This window comes from Phasianus colchicus, chromosome 21 (assembly GCF_987193195.1).
Source record: "Phasianus colchicus chromosome 21, bPhaCol1.hap1.1, whole genome shotgun sequence".
NCBI lineage: Eukaryota > Metazoa > Chordata > Aves > Galliformes > Phasianidae > Phasianus > Phasianus colchicus.
Window position 1 is genome coordinate 1,750,190 of NC_143456.1, and position 23,783 is coordinate 1,773,972.

At 48.9% G+C, this 23,783-nt stretch overlaps 1 protein-coding gene across 4 annotated transcripts in view; it reads left to right on the forward strand.

Moving 5' to 3' along the window:
* Positions 1 to 297: 297 nt before the first annotated feature.
* CALN1 (calneuron 1) overlaps positions 298 to 23,783 on the forward strand; it is a 101,980-nt gene continuing 78,494 nt past the window's right edge. Inside the window, exons 1-2 of one of the 4 annotated variants that reach the window (XM_031591917.2) lie at positions 298 to 713; positions 12,594 to 12,718. In XM_031591917.2, the coding sequence (XP_031447777.1) occupies positions 12,601 to 12,718 (118 nt within the window). In that variant the 5' untranslated portion in view covers positions 298 to 713; positions 12,594 to 12,600. Of the gene's footprint in view, positions 714 to 1,842; positions 2,028 to 6,724; positions 6,744 to 12,593; positions 12,719 to 22,835; positions 22,938 to 23,783 lie in introns of those variants that run through there. The other 3 variants (XM_090122518.1, XM_090122517.1, XM_031591916.2) reach the window with 3 other exon arrangements.

Genomic DNA, 23,783 nt, shown 5'->3' on the forward strand with positions numbered 1-23,783 from the left:
TCCGCTCCTCGCATCACTCACCATCGTTAGATACATTGAATTTCCCCCCCCCCCCCCATATTTTTTTTTTCCTTTTTTCCTTCTCTCTCTTTTTTTTTTTCTTTCTTTTTCGTCGCTTTTTTTTTCCTCCCCCTTTTTCCTTTTTTCCTCTTTTCCTTTATTTCTCTCTTTTTCCTTCCCCCTCTTTTTTTTTCCATTTACCCCTTTTCTCCTCCCCTCCTTCCCCCCCCCACTCCCTTTTTCCCTATTTTCCCTTTCTCCTCCTTTCCCCCCATCTCCCCTTTCTGCCCCTCCTCCCCCTTATCCCATTTTCCCCTTTTTACTCTTTCTCCCTTCCCCTCCCTTTCCCCCCTCCTTTTTCCCTTTTCCCTATTTCCCCCTTTCTCCCATTTTCCCCTTTCCCCCTCTTTTCCCCTCTTCCCTCCTTTTCTCCCGCCTTCCACTCCCTTTTCCCCCTCCTTTATCCCTTACCCCCTCCTTTATCCCCTTCCATCCTTTTCCCTTTCCCCCATTTTTTCCCCTTTCCCTCTTTCCCTTTTTACATTATTTCCCCACCGCCTCAACCTCCCTCACCGCCCAGCTCTCTGCCTCCTCCCGCACCCCCCCCCACCCCTCCCTACCTCCCCTTTTTCATAACTCGGCCAGGAGCGATCTGGAGGGGGGGGGCCGAGGAGCCAAGCAAACCTGTAGCGGCGGAGCCAGCTGGTGGAGAGGTGAGTCCGGGCCAGGGGGGCTCCAACGATGGGGATGGAGGGTTCCGTGCACCCCCTGGGGGCACCCAGTGCTCAGTGTGACACCGACCTGTTGGACCCCCCTCCCCCCCGAAGGCAGCGAGATGCTGCGGGTGCTTCCTCTCCCTGCTCGGCGCTGTGGTTCGGGTGTTGCGGTGGTTTTGGTTTTATTTTTTCCCCCCTGGCTGCGGGCACGCGAGTTGCCATGGAGCGGTGTGGCAGCGGTGTGCTGCTTCCGAGCCCCTCTCCTTAATTTGGAGGCCCTCTCCCTGCTGGGAACGCGGTGATGCAATAGGGTACCGCTGCGGTGCCCTGCTCCGTGGAGTTAGGTAAGAGTGGAGATCCCTGAGCACAGGGAGCATCCGCCGATGGAGTAGTCGGATCCTAATGAGTGTCAAAATCAATGAACGCGTGTGATATGCAGTGGGGGACTTGGCCCTAAGCACCGCCTGACACCGCCGTCGGAGGACTCCCAAAGAGAGTCTGGTCTCCTAGAATTGGATTTGATGCATATGATGGCATAGATAACTCCCACTGCCAGATTTAATGCATGGTTTGCAGTGATTGCTGCCTGCTGTACCCACCTGAAAGGATGCGCCGAGGAAGGCTGAGCGCTTTGTGGTGTCCTGAGCTGTGTGCTCACCCACCCTCAGCTCACACCTCATCCACCCACTCGCTTGCACTGTTTGCACATAGCAGCTCCCCCTGGGCACCCTGAGAGCTCCACAATGCTCCGATGGCTCCAGAGGTGGTTGGGATGGAGATAGGCTCTGGGAGGAGTGATGATGGATGGGGCTGTGATGTTTGGAGGAGAGGTGCAGGGCTGCTCGCTGGGTACCACTCCGTCCTCCTCGCTGTGTGGGAAATGGAATTTCCCCATTGTTCAGCTGTGCAGTAGCTGCACGAGACTGTGATTGGCAAAGCACTGGATCGCCCAGGTTGCTCGCATCACGTAGGCAGCTGCCACTGAAATGACACACTTGATTGAAGGCCAAAAGCACCATATACGTAACTGCCTGTGATTAAGCTCCATATGATGCTCGGAGCGAGTAAAAAACCCCTCCTTCGCTTCGTCTTATTTGCAACAAGAACACTGTTGCAGGGATATCGTTTGGGTCACGCTGTGGGTTTGGAGACAGTTTTGTTTGGTTTTGGGGTTGGGGATTTTGGGTTGCTCTTTTTTTCTGCTTATGGCTGTGGAATTTGGTGACCTGAAGCTATCCGGCAGCTGCGTGGTGCCCGATGAGAGCCCTCTGCCATAGGTGTGCCGGTGACTGGGGATATCACTGTGACCAGGTAAGGGCTCCCACTGCCATCTTTTCTTACCTAGGGATATCCCAGCTGGCTGATAAGGACATGGAGAGGGTCTTTGCCCCTTTCCCCAGTGGCATGCATATGTGGTGCTGTGGCTGTTTCTGCCAAAAAGCTTTATTTGGGTGTTTCTTTGTGAAGCCAGGAGTTGGACTCGATGGCCCTTACAAGTCCCTTCCAATTCGGGATGTTCCAAGATTTTTTCACTTTTTGGAGTCATTGCAGGTCCTTTCCCAGTTGCTCTTAGCACACACTGTACCTGTAGATAAATCCCCCCATGTGGCACTTGTGGCTGAGCCCTGGGATGAGCCTGGGAGGGCTCTGTCCCTCAGGAGATGTGCTCTCTGGGCACCTCCTGCCTGCTGGGGCAGCACCAAGGCAGAGCTCAGTCCTGGAAACTGCTGGGTTGCATCAATGTGCAGAACCACTTTTAGAGCATCTCCTTGTTACTGAGTCAGGCAGAAAGAAAAAAAAAAAGGCAAGCAGACCGACCATCTAAACGCAGCAAAACTTACGGAAATCACCTGTACCCATGCCAATTTAGAGAACATCTTTTTCCCATCTCGCTGCACCTCCTCTCGCTGTACTCGCACTCTGACTTCATGATCAGGCAGTTTCTACCCGGCCATGACGTGCTGGTGGATTATGCTGATGCAGCTTATTCCCACCATATCGTGATGTATGGATATCTATCGACATAGATGAGTGTACAAACGTTTCTGTGGCCGCTTGTCCTGGCTTTCCTTCCCAGCCCTGCCTGGTACACGCAGTGCCAGGTCCCGTGCGTCTCATGCAGCCTTCAGGAAGCAGTCCTCTGTAAGTTGCCATGCAATGCAACCCCTTGCATTTTATTTTACTCCAAATGACCTAATTCCTAAGCCAAATGGTTGTCTGGCCGATAGTGAGATGATCGTACCGTGCATGTTTGATCATCCAGGGTTATTGTAAGCTGAGCTGAATACCCAGTGAGAAACAACGTGTATTAGCAATACCAGTAAACATCATTTTAGTCGATTGGTGCACATATAACTTTATTGATTCGGCATGAAATATGGCAGGCAGTCTATTAGGGGCTGTAAAGGGAAGCAGGCAGAGCCTTTTTGGAATATGTTGGGGATACAGAATGGCTTCGGGAGCGTTCATTTTAACCAGGTGGATCGCTAAGGCAAATCAAAGTGGTTTGTGTGGCTCCTGTAAACAGTGCCACGTCAGTTTTACTCAGCTTTGTGTGGTCTGCAGCTGTAGATCTATCAGTGCTTTGCAGGCCTGGGAAGATATTTCGTTGTATTTTTAGTGTAAAAAGTGTAAGCAAGTAACAGAAGTGAATACACAGGGCATTATGCAATAGTGCTTCGGCTGACATGGAAGGAGGGCAATAGAAACAAACTGCTTCACAGGTCTGCTTTTAATGAGAGGCAGCCTACTTTGATAAAAGCACAAAAACCTGAAAATGTTTCTCCCACTGAAGGCGTTTAATTGGAGCCGCTGCGTGGATTTCGTCTGTTGAACCTGAAGTCCATGGGTAGGGCGTGGGAAATGCACAGCAATCGGGTGGGCGGCTCTAAAAGTGCCCTTTTGTTCCTTGTGCTTAATATCTGCCTGTGGAGGCTCAGGGGTGTAATTGTGTATACGTTTTTGCAGCGTGCTAAAAGCAAACCGTAAGGTCTGCGCTGTGTGCTGTGACCGTCTGCTCCCAGCTGAGCAGCACAGACCTCCCTTTGCTGCACAGCACCACCGGGGGCTTTACCCTGCACAGGGGTTTGGATGCTGTGCTGTGACCTGTAGATGGGGACATGTGTGTGCAGACAGTTTCCTTGGGGTCTTCGTTCACGTAAAGCAATAATGTGAGGGAGCCCAGGAGGCAGGGAGCTGCTCGGTTGCATCCTTTGCAGGGTGGGATAGCAGAGGGAACGAGCACCCTTGACATCCTGCTCCCGTTTGGCTTAATTCCTTCCTAACCCAAATTGTCTTTGCGTGTCTACTTGCCTGCAGCCCAGAGCCTGATTCTGCCAAGGGGTCAGTAGGGCAGAGCCCTGTGGAAGTTAATGAGGCTCTGGGATTGATCCGGTTTAATGAGGTTTTCTTCATTCTCCTCTGTTTGCAGGACCGTAGCTGTTTGCGTAGGTACTGGGATCACAGCAGAGGGTTACCCAATCCTGCAAAGCTGTAGGCAAACAGCTAAGCAAATTGCCCTTTGCTCGGGCGAGCGCTGCTGATGCTTGCAGCCTGTCCCAGCAAATAGAATAGAATAAATTGAGTTGGAGGGGACCCTTACTGGTCATCTAGTCCAACTCCCCTGCGATGAACAGAGACACCCACAGCTCCATCAGGTGCTCAGAAGGTGAAGGTATTGGGAGTTTTACCATCACCACCCTCTGCTTGCTGCAGCCCCCGGGGGGATGCGTTTGGAGACCCAGGCATATTTGTGTAGCTCATGTGAAAGGGTGTGGGAACCTGTCTAGATGAAAGATGCTACCAAAAATGGCACAGCACTGTGTTCTTTGGGATGTGTTTCTACATTTGTTGTTAAGCTTAGGTACTCAGTTCTGACTCCCTTTAAAAACTGCAGTTGAAGAAAAATGCCCTCTCTGCACTCTTTTTTTCTGCATATTGGCGACCTCTTCCTCAGCAGTGGTTCCCCATGGAGAGCTGTCAAGCATTATGCAGATGAGATTCCAAACAGTTGATCATTCCTGCCAGGTAGTGGGGCTGGGAGCAGGCAGCTCCAGAGCAAATCCCAGGGAAAACAAGAAAATGACGTCTCCGTAACTGTTTTCAATTATTCAGTCTCAGTGGTTCTCCTTATGTTTCAAGAAGGAACACGCAAATCTCTCTGGGTCTAGCTTGTTTACAGAGCGCTCGTGGGTTTAAAATACAACCAGCCTTGGATTTCTGTTGTACATTCCCTTCAAATAAATACTGACATAAAAAGAAGGATGCTGTAATTTGTGCCACCCCAAGAGCTAAATCCCGCGCTCCAGCAGGAAATGATCATTTTGGTTTCTTAGAACAGCTTCGCTCTGATCTTCCAAAGACCGGTAGCCCAAAAAGAAGGAAGCAAAGACTTCCTCGAGGCTGCTGAGCTGCTCTCTGGTGGGGTCTGGTGCCTTTGACCTCTGGTGGAGGTCTTGGAGGATGAGGTGCTCAGGTTTGGTTTCTGTTCCCATGAGCAGCTGAGCAGTGCTGTGGTTGTTTTCAAACGAATGGCCCTGGGTGCTTGGGGTGGAGAAATGCTCGGAGTGAGTCTTGGTTTGAAACTTCTACTGTGATCCACCTCGAGTTTTAATGGAACTGTGGCAGTGTTATGATTACCCTCGCCACTTTAATTACTTTCTGTCTCATTCGTATATGTTGATGGCTCCCATTCTCCTAGCTTAAAGGAAACTTTCTGTAGGAACCAGCAGCCAGAGCTGTTAAAAATGAGCCCTCACCAGATATCCAAAGTCTCCTTTAAAGAAGAAGCCTGGCATAGGCCGCATTTATTAGGAGTAATTAATTGTCCTATTAAAAAACCTAAATGTTTTGGCATTTCATTAATAATACATAAGCAACCAACAGGCTATTTGTAGTGTGTTACTTTGTTAAAGCTGCTGTAAAAATTGTCATTATTGATATATTTCATGTTTATAATTACTCATCTGTGACGCACTCAGTCTGTTATGAATAATCCATTGTACATTGTTTTCTCAAATAGGCTGCTTGCTCAGCGTGCTGGGGGTGCCAGCAATTGCTTCTAATAATGTCTTCATGTCTGATTTATGCGTGTGAAATGAGTGCAACTGGACGTGAGCGAGGGAACAGAAGCACACTCAGAGAGCTGCCCTCGGGACACTGATAGGCAAACACCCGGCGGTGGGAGATGGAGGAGAAAGTCGTAAAGTCAACAGTGGTTGGGTTGGAAGGGAACTTAAAGATCATCCTGTCCCAACCCGTGCTGTGGGTTGGGTCCCCCCACCAGCTCAGGCTGCCCATGGCCCATCCATGGCCTTGGGGCACCTCCAGGGATGGGGACATCAGATTTCCCTGCATATCTCCAGCTCGGAGCTCAGGAGCTCACACTTGGCTAACGCTTGTCTTCCAGTGAGACATCTGCTCCTGTCTGGGAGACAGCAATGTGTCACTTGGCCTGGTGCTTCGTTCCAACGGTTAATCACCGTCACCATTAAAAACCCTTGCTTAATTTCCAATTTGCATCTTTATAGCCTCAGCTTCCCACCGTGGAAGTCTTTCTCCTTTAGATTTTAAAGCTTTTTAGTAGCCTGCGTTTTCTTCCTCTCATAAACTCTGATCGTGTCCATAAAGAGTCTTTTTGGCAGCCTGATGCACACTACAGGTCCTGCCCTCCTGTAGAGGAGCTGTCCCTATAGAGGGGACTGGGAGGTGGGTGCTTGCACAGCAGGGGCAAAGCTCCATTCTCAGTTCCCATCTGAAATTTTAGAGGGTGGGAGATGGGAAGATGGAGAGATTATATTTCACTGCTGGTTTTTCTTCTGCTTTTTCATGTCAGCTCAGAAGCTTTCAATCAATAGGATGAGAGGGATCAGCCTCAAGTTGCACCAAAGGGGAGGTTCAGGAGAAATTTCTTCTCTGAAAGAGTGGTGATTCAGTGGCACAGCTGCCCAGGGAGTGATGGGGTCGTTGTCCCTGCAAGTGTTCCAGAACTGTGGAGATGTGGCATTGAGGGATGTGGTTATGGGCAAGGTGGGGGTGGGTTGGGGTTGGACTTGGGGATCTTAGAGGTCTTTTCCAAACTTAATGATTCTGTGATTCTGTGATGCTATGAAAGACAACTTTGGTTTGTATGAAATTTGGACTGAGCTCCCTCCCTGCAGCCAGAGGCAGAAATAGCAGAAAGTGGGAGAAGGAAACCAGAGGGCTTGGGATTGCTGGTTGGGGGATGAGTTTGGGGACCAAGAGGAGATTGTGAGAGTGGGTGGAGTGCGGGTGAGTTGGGTGTGGTGGCAGCTTTAGGCCTCTTTTGGAATAGAAAGGCATCTCTGTATCCTTGGCTGTGATGTGCCTGCCCTGGGGATGAAGCTATCAGGTCCCTGCAGCCCTCCCTTCCCAGTGAGTTAAGCTGAGGATCACCCTGAGCCATAGTTGAAAAATAACAAACAGCAACTGTGATTGAAACTTGTCCCGTTGTGTTCTCACATGTTCAGCATTCAGAGAGGAACGTGTAGCATTTTATACTCAACCCAGCATCTGCAGCTCTTCCTTTCTGCAGGATTCAAAGGCAGCAGTGTGGTTTCAGTTGTTTAGCAATGTGATGTCTTCTAAAGTGACCTTCCTCTTCTTCCTAATTGTCAGATTTCCTAGAGAAGGTGGGGAATAAAGCTGCTCAGAGCCATCTGAAGTGCTTTGTAGTCCTCCATCCTGGAAGCTGGTGGCTTGCAAAGTGCCTCTTTGCACTGCATCCATTAGGCTTGTCACTCAGCGCTTGTTTTCTTTGTTTCAGAGGACTTTTTCCCACAGTTACATCCTTAAATGCTGAAAGTGGTCCAAGCTTTGCAAAGTCCTTTTACTGCGTGATTACCAGGGGGAAGTTCATTGCTGGTATCCCCTCCAGCAAGGCAGAGATCTCGATTATCTTGATCATTGTTCCAAACAGGGGAGTGTTTTCTTAGGTTCATACCAATAGATAGCCCCATCCAGCACAGATGCCATACATTGTGTGATAAGAATGGGGGAACGTGTGGGTAAGGCAGCCCTGCTTCCAGGAAGTGGGATTACTCCTGTTTGCCAGAAGTAGAAACAGAACCCTTTCAGAGGAAGTTCTGGGGCTCATTTGCACTCACAGCCCAATGACTTTGCACTACAGACAGAGGAAATTTGGCTTCCAAAGCTAGCCTGGCTCTATGCATGTGGCTCTGTGCAGGAAAAGTTCGTGTCTTTCTCTTCCTGCAAAAGATCTGTTTAAATACAGCCCTAAATCACCTTTCCATTGGTTTGGGGCGTTTGACTTTATTGGTATCAATAGCCAGAAAATACAAACTTCCTCAAAGGCTCTCCTCCCTGGGAGCATCTATTTTAGGACTTTCTTTGGAGGTTCCTTAAGCAGCAGACCTTATTTTTCTCAATTCTCTGGCGCCTTTCTGAGACCCACTCACATTGATTTTGTAGCTACAGAAAAGCCATCTGCCTGAGCACACTTTTCCTCCCCAGGTCTTCTTACGCACCTGAGTTGAGACTGATTAAACACGACGTCTGCATTCCTCTGTAGGAGCTTAAATCCCCAGAGCCTCTTCCCTGCATCCTCAGAGCTCCTCCCCATGCACAAATGTGACTCTTTGGGTCTTTCCTTTGGTCGGTTGGGCTCATCATGCATTGGACTGAGTGACTTAGCACTCTTCCTAGCAGCAGGATGTTGCCAAAGCCACATGTCTGCAGCAAAACACTTGACTTGCTTTCCCTTAAGTGTGTTGGCCCTGAGCAGATGTGTGGATGTAGTCCAGCTCCATCGCTCCTGGCTGCAACCCTCAGCTGCTCTCTGCTTGGGGAGAGGTGAGTGAGTCCTCTGTGGTCTCCGGGGCAGAGCAGACCACAGAAGCAATCAGGCTCTGTGGATGTGTCCCCTGAGTGGGGTGTTGTGCCTGGAACACGAAGGATCAAACTGCCCAGGGATTGCCCAGATGGTACAGAGCATTCTGCTCTTCCCTTTGGATCTATGTGGAGAGCACATGTTGTTACACAGCCCGCCTGGAAGGGTAACATTCAGCTCTGGGGAAAAGGAGAGAATTGTTTGGAAGTCACCACTCTCGCTGCCTTAGGTGTTGTCATGTTGCTTGGTGCAGGGAGAAGCATTTTAATGCCATTACTTCACTTGATGACTCTTTAAAGGCTTTTAGAGTGGAGCTGGAGGGCTTACGGATACGGTTAGGTTTCTCTATCATCTAATTGCTTCCTGGATTTTCTATATAGTCCCATATTTTTTATCCCTAAGAATCATAGAACAGGATCTTAAAGATCATCCAGTTCCAACCCTCTGCTGTGGGCAGGGTTACCAACCTCTAAATAACTTACACTATTGTACTGCATGCTGCTCTTTCCATGCCTGTGTGTTTTCCATTCCATCTTCTTCAACCCTTGGCTCAACTTCAGCCAGGTTTATGGTAGAATTTCTACTACGTTCCCACCAGTGCCCTTTCTGCCTGCTCCATATGACACCTTCATACTGGTGGCTGTGTGACCCGTGGGCATCCAGGATAGGGACCTGTTAGTCCAGGTGTCTTACCTCCAGATGGGCAGCAGCCAGCATCCTCCACATTATAGCTGGACAGAGAAAGTATATGCATGGTCCAGGCCAGGAAGTGCAAGTGATGTTGGGTGTTATGTGCCTGAGGCCACAAAACCAGGATCAACCCTTGGGCATCATTCTGTGCTGCACGTAAGAAGAGATGGGTAAGAGGTTAGCAAGAAATCTTTTCCAAATTGGTAACTACCAAGGGACATCCAAGATCAATACAAATTGATCCCAATTCCATCTCGTTCACTGATGCTTAAGCTAAACCTTCCTGTTTAGTCGTGGTGTGGATTTTCAATTGGGTCTGAAAGCCTTCGTACAAAACGTATCACAAGAGCTGGGGAAGAATGCAAATAGGGTGAGCATGGATACATGAGCATCATGTAGCTGCTTTTTTTTTTTTTTCTCTTTTTTTTTCTGATGGCAAATTGCTTACAAACGTCTTGTAAATCTCATCAACATGGTTGTGCTGAAAGGGAAGGGCTGGCCATGCCGGGTGTTACAAGTCTGTAACCTGCTGGTGAGCATGGCACAGGGAATCAAACCTTGACAACGTACATAGTAACATTTCCATACCTGTGTTTATGGGTTCTTTGAGGGTTTTTGGGTTAAATGTCAGTGCTTTTATGATACTGTTAAAGGAGATTTTCTTGCTTCAGAATCCCGTTATGCCTTTGAGACTACTTTCAGCTTGCAACATGCTTGGTGGGAAATGGGTCTGTTGAGGATGGGGAGAAAAGTGCTACCTTCTTGCCTGCTTCAGTGCTTGTACAATACTGTGTGATGTGGATGGAGCCCAAGCATTCTCCCAGCTCCCATCCTGAGGAGTTGGGGGAAGCACTCAATACCCTGTGATTCAGCATGGGTATTGCTACTATGGGCATTGCCATGGCACAGGGCACGTCCCATCAGCACCAGTTCCTTTGAATGAAAGTTTTCCTTGGGTCTCAGCTCACACTATAGGAGTGGCCTTAAAGTTTCTATGTTTCCCACACGGTCCTTTGGGCTCAGCCCAAAATGAATTAGGACCAAATGGGCTGTGCTAGGACAGATCTCTTGTTCCCAGATGGGCATTGGTCACTGTGTATTCCCATTAAGCACAGCGTGCTTTGCAGATGATGGTGCTGTGCTTTATGAGCTCTCCCTTATACCACTTCTTTTTCCATTTTCTCTCCTGCTGTGAGGCTCTGTGGCAGCAGGGTCCCACCTGCAGGACAGAACGTGTGTTGGTTCCTGTCTGTGGGTCCAGCGCTGAGCATCTCTCCCTAGAGCTGGAGGCAGACTGAATTCCAACAGCTCTGCAGTGCTTCTGTTGAATAATACTGGACTTTTAAAATAATAACATACCTAGGTGGTGGAATTAATCCAGGATTTCTCACTCTGAGCTATCATGGGTCCCTCCTGGTATATTAAAATGCAGTACTGGACCCCAGGTGGGGGCTGATTTTAAGCACGTCAGCCCTCAGGGGAGATGTCTTGTTGTACTGTTGTTGTTTTTTAATGTATTTTTTTAATGCTTGTAGAAGTGAGAGCGATATCAGTAGTGCCTCAGAGCAGCACAATGTACAGCACCGTCCCTCCGGTGCGGTTCCAGTGCCCCAGCCCTAGTTAAATCTCTCTTTAATTTGGTCGGCTTTTGAAAAGCAGTGCAATGGCTGTTACATCGGGCTTGTGATTACGGAGAGAAAGAGCGGATCGATTCCTGTCTGAATGCTGTATGGATGGGCTGGGAAGTGATGAGGGTGTGCAAAGTGCCTCCCCAGCGCTGCTTACAGGGTGCAGAGCAGCACCAGGGACAGCGGCAGCCCCGTGCAATCCAGCAGGGACGAACCCCCGGGTGCAAAGCGATGTGTCAGAGCGAGCATCCATCAGAACGAAGCACATTAATTGGCAAGTGCTGGGAAATTAGAGATGCGCCTAATGAAAAAGAAAACCTTGTTTACGGTTTCTAATGCGCTGCTGAAGAAGCTGGCTCCCAAATAAAAATACTTAAAATTACGATTAGGATTTATTTACATAATTACTGCCAGAGAGATTCTAGGGAGACGTGCTGTGCAGTGTGAGAGGAACTTCGTGCCTTTCCTTCCCTCTGTCTCAGGGTTGGTTTGCTCTGGGTGAGTCCATTAAAGCTTTTACTAACTCGGTGAGGCAACACATCATTTGTTACAGAGTAGTCCATAGATGTGGGTATATATTTTTGCTTTATTGACTGTGGTGGGAACACAGGGCTGTGGAAGAGCCAGGTTATCTTCGTAATGGCACTCTTGGCTGGGGTGTGATGCTGTAGGTGGCACTTACCTCTTTAAGGCCGAGAATCCCGATGTCCTGGCACAACTGGGTGAGCACGTCCTTGGAGATGGCTTCAAATGGAGCCACATCCCTACAGGTGTGCAGGGATGTGGGCTGCCAAAGCTGCCCTATAAATATCAGGTCCATAGTGGTGCTGGGTGGGTGGCTCTGCTGGCTTTTCTGATTGATATTTGCAATACAAAATGCAATAGATCCATGATGGGCTGCACTGATTGAAACCAGCCAAGGAGATGACAGATCTGCCTCTTAATATTCCAATTGACTTTGGCAAACTTGCCTCTTTCTTCTGTATCCTAAATCAATGTGTAAGTGCTGCTGACAGTAATTTCCACTTTTGTCTGTGCAGATGGCTGCCCTTCGCTAGGCTGCGGTGTTTATACCTGCTAAGTTTGCAAACACATTCCCGCTCCAGTCTCCCATTGAGCAGTATTTTTCCTTTGCTGTCATGTTTGTGAAATGAAAATGTTCTTCGTCGGGCCCTGCTCGAGTGGGAATTTTCCTCCTGCAGCCTGGAAGGAGGCACACACTGCGGTGCGTGCTGTGGGTGGGGGCTGAGCCGCCCCCAGTTGCTCTGGAACAGGGTCCATGTGTGGCTCTGACAGCCATGCACTGTGCCTTATAATTGCAAGCCAGTGTACACCCCTATGCACTATATTATTATTATCAAATGCTAAATCTGGGTACTAAAAGCTGCAGTACGAGTGTTAGGAAGTCATATTTTAGTACATTGCTGCTGCTCTGTCTCTGCTAACTCTTGTCCTGCATAAAGAAGAAGCTGCTGCTTTTTTTCCCCATTTGTTTAGCTCCTGCTTCAGACCTAAATTTAATCTGCAATCCATCAGTCATGCACCCGACTTTGGTGCACATTCCCTGGTGTAGGATGCAGAAGACACTGGGCTGGGAGGCAGCTCCTTCGAGGCAGGTTATGGCACTGCTCTGAGTGAGCCATGAGAAATCATTAAAATCAGCCTTTCTCTCCCCTTTTGTCTTGTACCCAGGGAGAAGATGCCATTCCACCATGTAACAGCTGGCTTGTTGTACAAAGGCAACTACCTGAACCGATCGCTCTCTGCTGGCAGCGACAGCGAGCAGCTCGCCAACATCTCCGTGGAGGAACTGGATGGTGAGTGATGTCCCTGCAGTTTTTCTGGGGGTCTCAAGATGGGAAGGGCTCGTTCTCACCTTATCATCAGCACTGACATGCAATAACCTGGAAGGTGTTCTCCCTGTAAAGTTTGGAAGGGAGATGGCTCAGTAGTTCTGGGATAGAGAGAGCACCCTGAACAAAGCTATGTGCTGAGCTGGAGGCTGATGGTAACCTTTGGTTTTGTCCTTCTGCCTGGAAATAAGGCAGCTTTTGAAAGAATAAGGCTGTTGTTTTTCTGGGCGAAACTTTGCAAAAGAAAAAATTGGACTGATGGTTTTCTATTAAGATGTTTTCAGCCGTTCCCTGGGAACCTGCAGAGCTGAGTCTGCCTTCCTGAGCAATTCTTGTTAGTTCTGTGGCCTTTCAAAAGGTTTCTCTTTGTTTCTCAGTGTAATGAGGCACACAGAAGTGGCTTGTGGCTTAGGGAACTGGAAAGGGCTTTAAAATTCCCTTTTCCAGGTCAGTGATGTGGAGTACAGTGTGGCCATGGACTGGCAAAAGCCAGCAGGGAGGTCACCCACATCTGCTGCCTGGAGGACCTCCACAGTTTCTCCCCTACAGATTGTTTGCTGCTTGTCCCTTCTCCCCACAGACAGACTGGGAGGCCAGGTAGACTCCCTGTCTGGTTCCTGGTGGGAAGTTCTTATTTCCAGACAATTTGTGGCTCACCAGGGTCGTTTTGGAGCAGCAGTTAATGTTGTTGACAGCTGGTCTTTGAGGGCGTTGGAACTAATTGAAGCTCTTGGTTTGCTTCCCAGTGGACATTTGGTGCGAGCCATGATGACAGTCAGTGGTCTCGATGGAGAACTTAATGGGTAAATGAGCAAGGGAATGGTGCAAGGTGGAAACGGTCCTTCCAGGACAGGTTGGAGGCGTTTTGGCAGAACAGGGCAGCATTTCTACCCTCCCTCCCCCATTTCACCTACACTTTGGTGAATCAGACTGGAGTTTATGAGCTTTTCAACTCTAAACCTCTGGCTTTGATTTTGCAAGCTTGACAGTAACTTATCTAAAACAGAAACAGGATGTTTCTGGGATATTTGTCACTGCTTCTATTCTTCCCAGTGTGCACTGGAAACAGTTGAGGTGAGGTGAGCAACATGATAAGCCTCTGTCATTGCTGAGCTGGTGCTCTGAGGACACGGGGACTGTAGGAGATCCTCTGAGCACTTTTGGGACACTGAGACTGAGCTGTCCGACTGGGTGAACTGGCTTCGATTCTGTGCATCCTACAGATGGCAAATTGTGTTGCAAGATGAAACGTAGCTGTTGTCCCTGCTGAGGATGTAGGATGTGGGAAGGAAGCTCACATGCAGAAGCTCCATCCCATTTCTGCCCTTCCTGCATTGGGTGGTGTCCCTCAGCATCACGTCCCATGACAGCTTTGGATGGGAGCAGTGGTACAGGAACGTGCTGTCCCTAGGGAGAAAGCAGCCCTCAAGACACCGTGGGTCATCTCCATTAATTAACAGCAAATGAAGTGAATTAGGCGTAGAGAAGCTCCCTTTTGAGAAGGCAGCAACCGAGTCGCTGCTAATGTGAGTGCTGCATCCATTTAATTTGGTCCGTGCCCTATTATAACTGTGCTGCTGAATTGGAGAGCAGCAGATTTCATTCATCCCTGCTCACAAAGAATATCCCCTTCGTTCTTCAGAACGGTTAGAGCTCTTTAACTAATCATCCATTTATTCTCTGACTGTTAAGCATGGGCTTCTTGTTACAATTTAGTTATATATATTTTTTTTCCTGACAGCCTTTTGCTTTACAAACAGCTATCTTCAAGGGCTTTATATCTCTGCCATGAAGATATGCCCCAGTTCTCAGCTCAGAAGAGAAGAGCTCAACCTCAGGCTGTTTTTTTTCCTACCTGTGAATGCAGGAGTGGCACTGAATTGATTCTCATCCACTACAGCCAGAGTAGCCTAAGATGCTGGAGATGTATTTCTGTGTGTAGCTACCAGAGCACACCTAGCCACTGGAAATCATAGATAACTTCAGGTATGAAGGCACTGTCTTACTGGGATTTGTTACAGGTGCTAGCATAATGCCCAGATATCCTGGGAATGGGTGAAGGCCCCAGTGCTCACTGTCCAAACCCAAATCACAATGGGCCTTTTTGCCCTCGAGCCTGGATTATCTCAGAGTGAACAACAAAGTGTTCTTCCTTGAGAAATTAATGTCGTTGTATGGAAGCTTTGTGGATGTATTAAGCTGTGATAGCTCTGTGCCAATAATGTGTTTGTGTCTAATCACATAGGCTGGGAAAGAGATGCCTAATTCCCTGTGGTTCTTTTGTCAATGAGATTTGGATCCCAAGGCAGTCCCAGCTTGCTGGCCAATTTCAGGCTCACGTCTTAAAGCTTTAAAGGTTTAATTTCTTTCCGGGGAAGTCAGTGGGAATTTTCAATGCCCATCCGTGCATCTGACTTGTTGACAACCAACAAGTGTCCCAGTCCTTTTTTCCACGTCTGGCATTGCACATCTCTATGCTGCTTGTGTTGTGAAGGGTTTCTGCAGGTGTGTTGGCTCTGGGATGCTGCAGGGCAGTGCTGCCTGGGGCATGGCATTGCTGCTGCTGCCTTGGATGAGGGATAGCATGGAGATCAAGAAATGGAAAATATTTCTGTCTGAAAGCAATACAGAGAGGGAAGGAGTCCTTTTTTTTGGGGGGGGGATGAACACACACTGTTCGTAGCAGTGCTGCTCTCCTCTTCTCCCAGCAGTTATTTTCCCCTACAAATACTTTGCATCAGCCATCTGTTGGCTTTGACTCCGCTCTATTTTCCTCCATCCTGCTCTAAATACTCCACTGGCAGCAAGGGAAGAGGCTGGAGGTGTAGTGGAAATGCTAAGTCATGGCCTGAAACAGTGATTGAGCACCTGGTAGGAAGACAGGGCCAACCCAGGGGAGCTCATGTGCATCCAGTGCACCTGAATGACTGGAAGTGTGGAGCCAGGATCCACCTCTTCCCAGGACTCATTTAAGGGTTGGCAGTGGAGGTGAGGTATCTCTTGCTGGAGAACCTTGCCTACTTCAGGCCTTCCAGAGGTAAGCAGCTCTTTTCCTTTATTTCTGCATCTGCAGCTGCTGTGTTTGGGCTCGTTCTCATTTGCTGTGGCCAAAGACTTTGCCACCCTGCTGTTATCATCCCATTATAGCATTACAACAGGTTGCACCAATGGCTTGCTTATTCCTGCTGTCGTGTTTGCTGTTTGTGGTTCTTTAGTAGCAGCAAGGGTTTGGAAGCTGTCGCTGTCACAAAGGGAATTAACTGGCTGGAAGCTGTATTAGGCGATGCTTAACTTGGTTATGCCGAGCAGATGATGAGGTTGGAAGTGGCAGGCCATCCATAACCTGGCTCTGAGGGACCATGGAGAGCCATGGGCTCTCGGATGGATGTTATTGCCATATGCACAGCCATTTCCAGGCATGAGATTATAAATTAGGGCTGGGAGGAACTGTTTTACATATAGATTTTCTGTCTGTTGTTAGGTGACATAAAATTATGGCATGGTTTGTGTGTGCTCTGTAGTTTCCATATTCCTTTTAAGCTTCTGTCCTCACGTTGCAAACTGCTAGGGGTATTTTTAATAAAAAATGGTGGATGGAAATAATCGAGTCAGGCTTGAGTCATCCACCTCCATAGGCACTATCTAAAGAGTATTGTCAGGAGGTAAAAACATTTCCATAGTAGGAATCTGACAAATATCACCTGAAGGAAGGCACATGCATTCTAAGTAGGCTTTACAGAAAGTGTCTGTGAAATGCATTCCAGTCGGAGTGCTTTGCAGTGAAAACCCACACGTGGACCACAGCAGCAGCTATCTGTCCAGAAAGCCATCGTGATAAATCCTTACATGACCCAGATTTCCCTGCAGCCAGCCATGCCCATGCAGGAGCTATGTCACTATGCGGCACTGGGATCATTTACAGGCATCTGGTGGCTCAGACTATGCATCCCCAACCCAGGTGGGGTCTATGACACGTGCATGGGCTTGGGAAATGTTGGGAAATGTGTTATTTTCTGCTTGTAAGCATCATCCTGATGCAGTCCCTAAGGCTGACATCCCAAGTGGAAATGGCAGCTCATGGCATTGCCAGCCTGAAGTGGAGACATCAGCAGAGCATCCTGTGCAGTGGGGCTGAACTGCTACCTGCAGTGGCCTTTGAGGCGAGAATCTGGTGATCCCAATGACCTGGGGATCACTGCAGCTTGTACCCTGTGTTGTAGGCTGTGTTTACCTGGTTCCTGCCACCTGCAGAAGTTCTCTCTGCTGGGTCCCTGTTTCCTGGGCTCCGGTGTAAAAGTCAACAGTGAGAGTACATTGGAAAACAGCTCTTTGAAATTATTAAAGGGCATGGATAAATGATGCCCATATGGATTTTAAATTAACAGTTGGCTCCCGCGTGCCGACAGTGCAGGCAGAGAGGAGCAGCTGGAGGGGCACTGAGGCTGCACAGCAGCGTGGCTCCAGCCTTATTGTGCTCCTGGGGCTGGGGGCTCGTTGTGGGAGGAGCAGGCAGAAAGGTCACATATTGGCTGTGTGGCCGTGCTGTTTTAGCCCTATGGAAAATGTGGTGAGAATTGAGGCTGTGGTGTGTGATACGATAGCCCTCGGTCCCAGGTGAGGTGGAGCAGCAGTGTGCTTGAGGAGGGAAATCCAAAGGGACAGGCATTAGTCACTTCCCTGACTCATGGAGCAGCAACAGGGCTGCGTCTGCTCCGCTCGGCGCTTTGCCCATGGAAAAAAGAAAAATGCTTGGGAAGGTGGGATGGGAGAGAAACAGCAGGGAGAGCACCGTCGGGCTGGGGGTGCAAGGAGTGCCCTGGGACAGGGTATGGTGAGGGGTCGTGCTGCTGGCTGGGCTCTGGGCATGAGTACAGGCTCTGGTGAGCAGCCCTTTAATTAACTGCATGAGACTGTATCAAGCTCGTTTTTCTCTTTGGCAGAGTTCTGTTTTAAAAGAGAGGCTCATCCACATTGTTTTGTTGTGAGTGATCATGGCTGGAAATGGAGTAATTTATGTTTTATATTGGGCTTTAATAGTGTTTCGTGTTTCTGAATATAAAACTGCAGCATCACTATGCAGATCCTTCTGTGGGCAGAAGCAGCTGTATCCCTGACTTTACCGAGCTCCTTCTGCTGACGTTCCAGGTGTGTATGATAATGGCAGTGTGGTTTTCCTTGGGACTTGATAGTTTCAGGTATAAAGTAGCCTCCATTGAAAGAAAATCATAACAGTGGCCGCAGCATAAATATTTTGCATCGTATGAAGTTGTTGCAAGGTGTGACTTGCTCCAGACAGCACCCTTCCAGGGGGCAGAGCCTGACAGGTGGGTACGCAGTACAACAAATGATGTTGGGGTGCATGTTTTGGGAAGGATTCGTGGAGGTTCTGTTACCCCATCCCATATCCCCACTGTGCAGGGCATCGGGGTATGCAAGGAGAGGTTTAACTGGAGCTTCTGGCCCTGAAATGTAATACTGAGCATCATTTCAGAAGGAAGAATCCTTACAGCAAGGGGGTATAAATAAAATGAGATTGGCTGCCAGCAAATTAGAATTACAGGGATGCCATCTGGACAACAATTAAAGAGATTGTTTGAACTCCAGTGATGCTGACATAGTTATAGGAACCGGCTGGCAAGCGAGCGAGCTATTGGTGGTGGAGATTCAGATATCCTTGGTTTGGAGTGAAGGCTTCTGGTTTATTGTAGCAGAGAAGGAGTCCTTTTAGAGTGGATGGGAAGAGGGCTGAGGGCTGTATCTTTATTCACCTGGGCTCCCTCACCTTGTTCCTGGCTCCCCAAGCCCTTCTGGACGCTGCTGTTGCAATACATGGGGCTCGGTGGAGAGATGGGCATTCGGTGCCTGCGCAGCCCGGGGGCACAGGAGTGGATCCAGGGCTGAGTGTGCTTTAAAGGGCATTTAAATCATACTGAGACACATTTGTACAAATTTTAATATGATTTTTTAAATTTTTATGCAAGCTTTTCAGCCAGATTAATTTTTCATGTTTCCTCTGTCCTTTGCCTTACACCCCTGGCTCTGGCAAGTCTCTTTTCTACCAGTCAGTGCTGCTTTGTGCATTCAGGAGCCTCATCCTTGTCTGCTACCCCTGGAAATGTGCCCCTGGGGCAATGGGAACGCATGGGGACCAAAATAGGACCACTGCATCCTGGACCTAAAGGGTGGCACATACCTGGGGCTGGGAAGGAAAGGAGAGCTAAGGCAGTTTTCTCCACCATTTCTCAGTGGGAAGGACATCAATGGGCTGTATGTGCCCTGTCTGAAGCCAGGCTTCACACGTTCCTCCTTTAATTACAGTGAGATTAAATATGTGCAGATCTGGATGTTGATGTGACACTCTGCATGTGCTCCATGTCTCCTTCTTGCAGAGCATCGTGTGCCCCTCTGAGCTGCAGACATCAATGCTGCAGCCCAGCTGTGTGAGCTCACCGTGTTTGCAGCACATTATGATTAATTAAGTCATGGTAAGCAAACCTCACATCAGCTCCCTTGCCTCTGCCAGGGTGGCCTTTCACCAAACCACAAACATCTGCAAAAAGCTGCTGGTCTGGGGACCCATTGTCAGACAAGGGCTTCTGAAGAGGAACATTCCAAAGTAGGAGTTAGTTGTCTGTTAGTTCAGGTATCCATTTCTACTTCTACTTCTTCCCTGGGATGCTTTGGCCATTGCTTTATGCCTCAGTTTACCTAGCCACAGTGATGCTTATGGGGGAGAGGAGAGCACTGAATCCATTGCTGCTTGGGGTGCTGCAAAGGACCTCTGGTCAAGAATACTCCATCTTGCTTCCTGTGAGCAATGGCTTTGCTTTGACCCCTGTCCCAGTGTCACTGTGCCCATGATGACAGCTGGGTGGATTGGGGCTGGCATAGGGGAGCTCTGATTTGGCGTGACCCCCTGGCTTTTCCCCAGCTGCTGTGCTGTTGGGATGGGAGATGCTTGCTGGAAATCCCATTTTCCCTTGCCTCCTTGTGGGTTCTGGTATAATCTCAGCATGGTCTGAGTGGAGAAAAGAGTGCAAACATCAGGGAAAGTGAGCAGGAGCTGTTGCTCTGAGCATCCCAACTTGTGGTTTGCATTGGGCAGTCTCCTGCAAGTTTCAAGCTGCAGAAAGCAGGAGGAAGAGGTGATGGGGAGCCTCATCCAGAGCTGGATCGGCTGTTACCAGAGCTGATGAGCTGGCAGCCAGCTGCTCCTGCAGGTCCCAGCACAGATGGGTGTAGGGGGAAGGAGAAGGAGCCCCACGGGGACACGCAGCTTTCTCTGGCTTGGCTGGATTTGGAGACATCAAAAGGGATCAGCACAAACCCTTTGAAGTCAGGCTTATCTCCTGCCTGCCTCTGAAAACAGAGGGTGCTGATCCTGCAGGGTGACTGCGGTGCTTGGGGGAGGTGGGTGCAGGACCCTGTGAGCATTAATAGCAAGGGCAGTGCAGGCTGAGCGAGATCTCAGCTGCCTTTGCTTCCCTGCTGTGACACAGGGATGTTTTCAGGGCTCAGGGTGTGCAGCACGGCTCTCCGGAGCTGGGCAGAGAGGAGTTCATGAATGCTCTGTGAGCCTCCTCTGCCAGAGCAGCCACTGCAGCATGGGCTGAAATCGCTGCAGCTCCTAAGGCTGGTGCCAACATGGCTCAGATTATCCACTCTCTGAAGGAAATAAAGTTAAAATATTGGCATTCTGCAGGCTGAGGTTAGACTGAAGTTCCGTGCCTTGCACATCATATGGTGACGCTGTCCTGTTTGGTCCTTCACAGCTCTGGCTGTGGATATCGGGTTTTTCCTCCATGGGTGTTTGCAGGGATGGGGCTGGTTGGATCTGTGGCCAATGGGTCTGGCCCTGAGGGCAGAAAGAGAGAAGGGTTGGTGTGGTGTTGTTGGGATCAGTGGGATCTGTGGGAGCATCACGTGAACCCAAATGTTTGGGGCACGAGGTCACAGAGTGCACGGAGCTGGTATGCAAAGTCCTGGCAGCACCAAACACATGGAAGAGTGGATAGCATCAGAGATCTGCCAGGAATTGGGATGGCTTCAGCAGGCAGGGAGCTGTTCTGCCCCACACTGCATCCTGCAGCAGCAGCAAGAGCAAGGAACACAGCTTTCAGAGAGGTTGTCATTTGGTATTTTTAGTTATTGTGGAGCAGCACGGAGTTTTGGTCAAAGGTATCATTTGTTTTTTATAGGAATTATGTTGGAAAAATGAAGAAATACACCAACAAAGCCTTGGGAGTGAAAATGTACTCACATTCCTGAATGCAAAGCATTAGGTTGTCATTTAGGAAAAATCCCTCTTTCTAAACAAGCCATTAGAGCACAAACCTATTAGCAACATGTGGGATGAGGCAGTATTTTGTGTTTTAGGATTATTCTGTTGGGCAGTTCCTATTTAATTTGCTAGGAAGCGCAAATCTCATTACTTTTCTTTCAACTAAATCTAATCCAGGGCATGAGATTTTTGTGAATAGGTTTGGATGGGGAGGGAAAAGAAATACGGCTGTGTAACCGATTGTAATTGCTATTACTTCCCAAAGGTAAAAAAGATTGGGAGCTTTTTTTTTCTCAGCGGTTCTCTGTGTTTGCACACAAGGAGTAAATTGGCCTTTGCATGGACACAGTCGTTGCTGCCTCTGAAATGTGAAGTAGTGTTTGCAATGCGCCTGGTGGGGAAATGCCCATCACAGCACCACTTAAGTGCTGCTTGTCACCACTTTGTGACTTTGATTTCAGTGCTGCAGAAAGAAAAGGGAGAAAGTAGAGTGGGAGTTGGAGGATATTGCATTCAAGGCTCTGGGCAGCCTGGTCTGGTGGTTGGTGACCCTGCCCATGGCAGGGGGTTAAAACTAGATGATCTTTCAGGTCCTTTTCAACCCAGGCCATCCTATGATTCAATGAAATGATGCTTTCTCCTGCTTCTCCCAGTGGGAAGGAGGAGATGCTGTTGGGCTTCAGCTTCCTCCGTGGGGCCAGTACCTGTGGGGCTGGCAGTGAGACTCAGGGCAGGCACTTTGAGCTCACTGAGTCCTGTGCTTCCTGCAGGGCAGCCAACCAGCATGGTATGTATTGGTGGGAGCCTGGGCACGTGGTCTTTCAGTCGCTGAGGGTTGATCAGGTTGAATATTAGGGAACATTTCTTCTCTGAAAGAGTGGTGCTGCAGTGGCACAGCTGCCCAGGGAGTGGTGGAGTCACTGTCCCTGGAGGTGTTCCAGAGCTGTGGTGATGTGGCACTGAGGGATGTGGGCATGGTGGGGTGAGCTGGGGTTGGACTTAGGGATCTTAGCGGACCTCCCTTGTGGTCATCAATGAGTCTAAACTGCAAGCGCTCTGTGCTGTCACAGATGCTTTAATTGCTCCATTGATGAGCTCCACAAGCCCAGCCCGGGCTGCTGGCAATGCTCAGCAATGCTTCTGAGCAGTAAAACTATATGAATTTGGATTGGATCAAGATGCAAAAAGGAAAGATGCTTTTCATCCTCCTCCCCATTCTGGAGCTATGTAAGGGGTCAGGTAGCTGATGACTTCTTCAGAGTTGATTTCAGTTGCCTTCCAGGCTTGTTTCTCAATAGCTTATTTTGCTATATTCCTCCTCATCTTTTTTTTTTCTCCCTCTCATTTTTTTGCAATAAAGGCTGGAATATACGAGCAGGGGAGATGGAAGCAAAGCAAATAAAGAGCCTGGCTCAATGTGGGCTCTGGAGGGAGGCTGTGTCTGGCCGCAGGCTTTCTGCTGTCCTCCACTGGGGTCCAGCATTTCCTTCCTGCCCTTGCTGGCTGCTATGATAGCACGCAGCAGACGTGCTTTGCTTGCTGTAAGTCCTGTCAATAAGGGCAAGGCTCGTTCGTCCCATTCAGTGGGAGAAGGTCACATAATAAAAAATGTGGAAGGATGTTGGAAAAGACAAGCAGCACCTCACTTTATAAGTTGTTCCCAGGAGCTCTCGAGGTTTTTTTTTGAGCAGGCGACTGGAGGAATTTTTTGGCAGGTTAAGTTTGTTGTCCTCTGTGCAACAGTGCAGAGAGTCTGGGTTCTGCATTGCCACGGACACCTCGCGTGTTGCTATGGCACAACAGGAGTTTGGCAGTGTAGAAGTGCTGACTCAGTATCGCACGGGGTGATGTCTCTGGTGGTGTTTATTTGCAATAACAGAAGCCTGAAGCTGCTGTTTTCAGGTAATTTGTGCAGTTATTGTGCTTCCTGTCACTTGCCAGCACCCAAGCGATTCAGGTTTGAAATCACGGCATGAAGTCCTGGCACATAAAGAGCTCTTCTGATAGCTGCTTGACCTTGGCACTGTGTGTGTCTCTGTCAGAACAGTGTTTAAACCCAAAGGTTGCACATCCCTGCATTTCCTACCCTGCTTGGCCACACGGGAGAAACCTCCATGAGGTGTTTCTTGAGAGGCTGAAGGCTCCATGCCCTCCTCCTTGCTTGGCTTCCAGCTTGGGAAGGGACTTGTCATCAAAATGAAATGTGATTATTTTGCAAATGTGAAATTCTGATCCCATTGATACGAGGAGCAAAATTCCCACCGACAGAGCTTGCCTTTCGCTCTCTGCAGCTGCAGGAATCAGACAACTGGTTAATCTCCTTGTGTCTCTTTGTAATGGAAAGCCTTTTAGTGCTAGCTCCTGGAGCAAGTTCCATCCCCACAGCCTAGGTTTCAGCATCCCTAAAATAGTGGTAAAAGTCAGGACATCCACATGGTCCTGGGTCTGCCTATGTCTGTGTGTGTGCACAAACATGGGTGATGTGTTGATGTAAGTTGGCAGTGGCTGGAAGCCTGTCCTGGCTTTGCCTGTGATGCATCAGCCCAAGGCTGGTGTAAGCATTTGAACTTAGAATGGATAATGGAAGAGAAATAAGCTCTTTTGAACCTTAGCCCCTTGGGTAATTACCAGTGTGGTAATTTATGTCGTTCATTAGTAATCCACCAACTTCCTCCAGTCCCACTTGCCTCTTCCAGCCCTCTGGGGTTTTGATGGGATGGGAGCAAAACAAACTAAAACAATGGACTA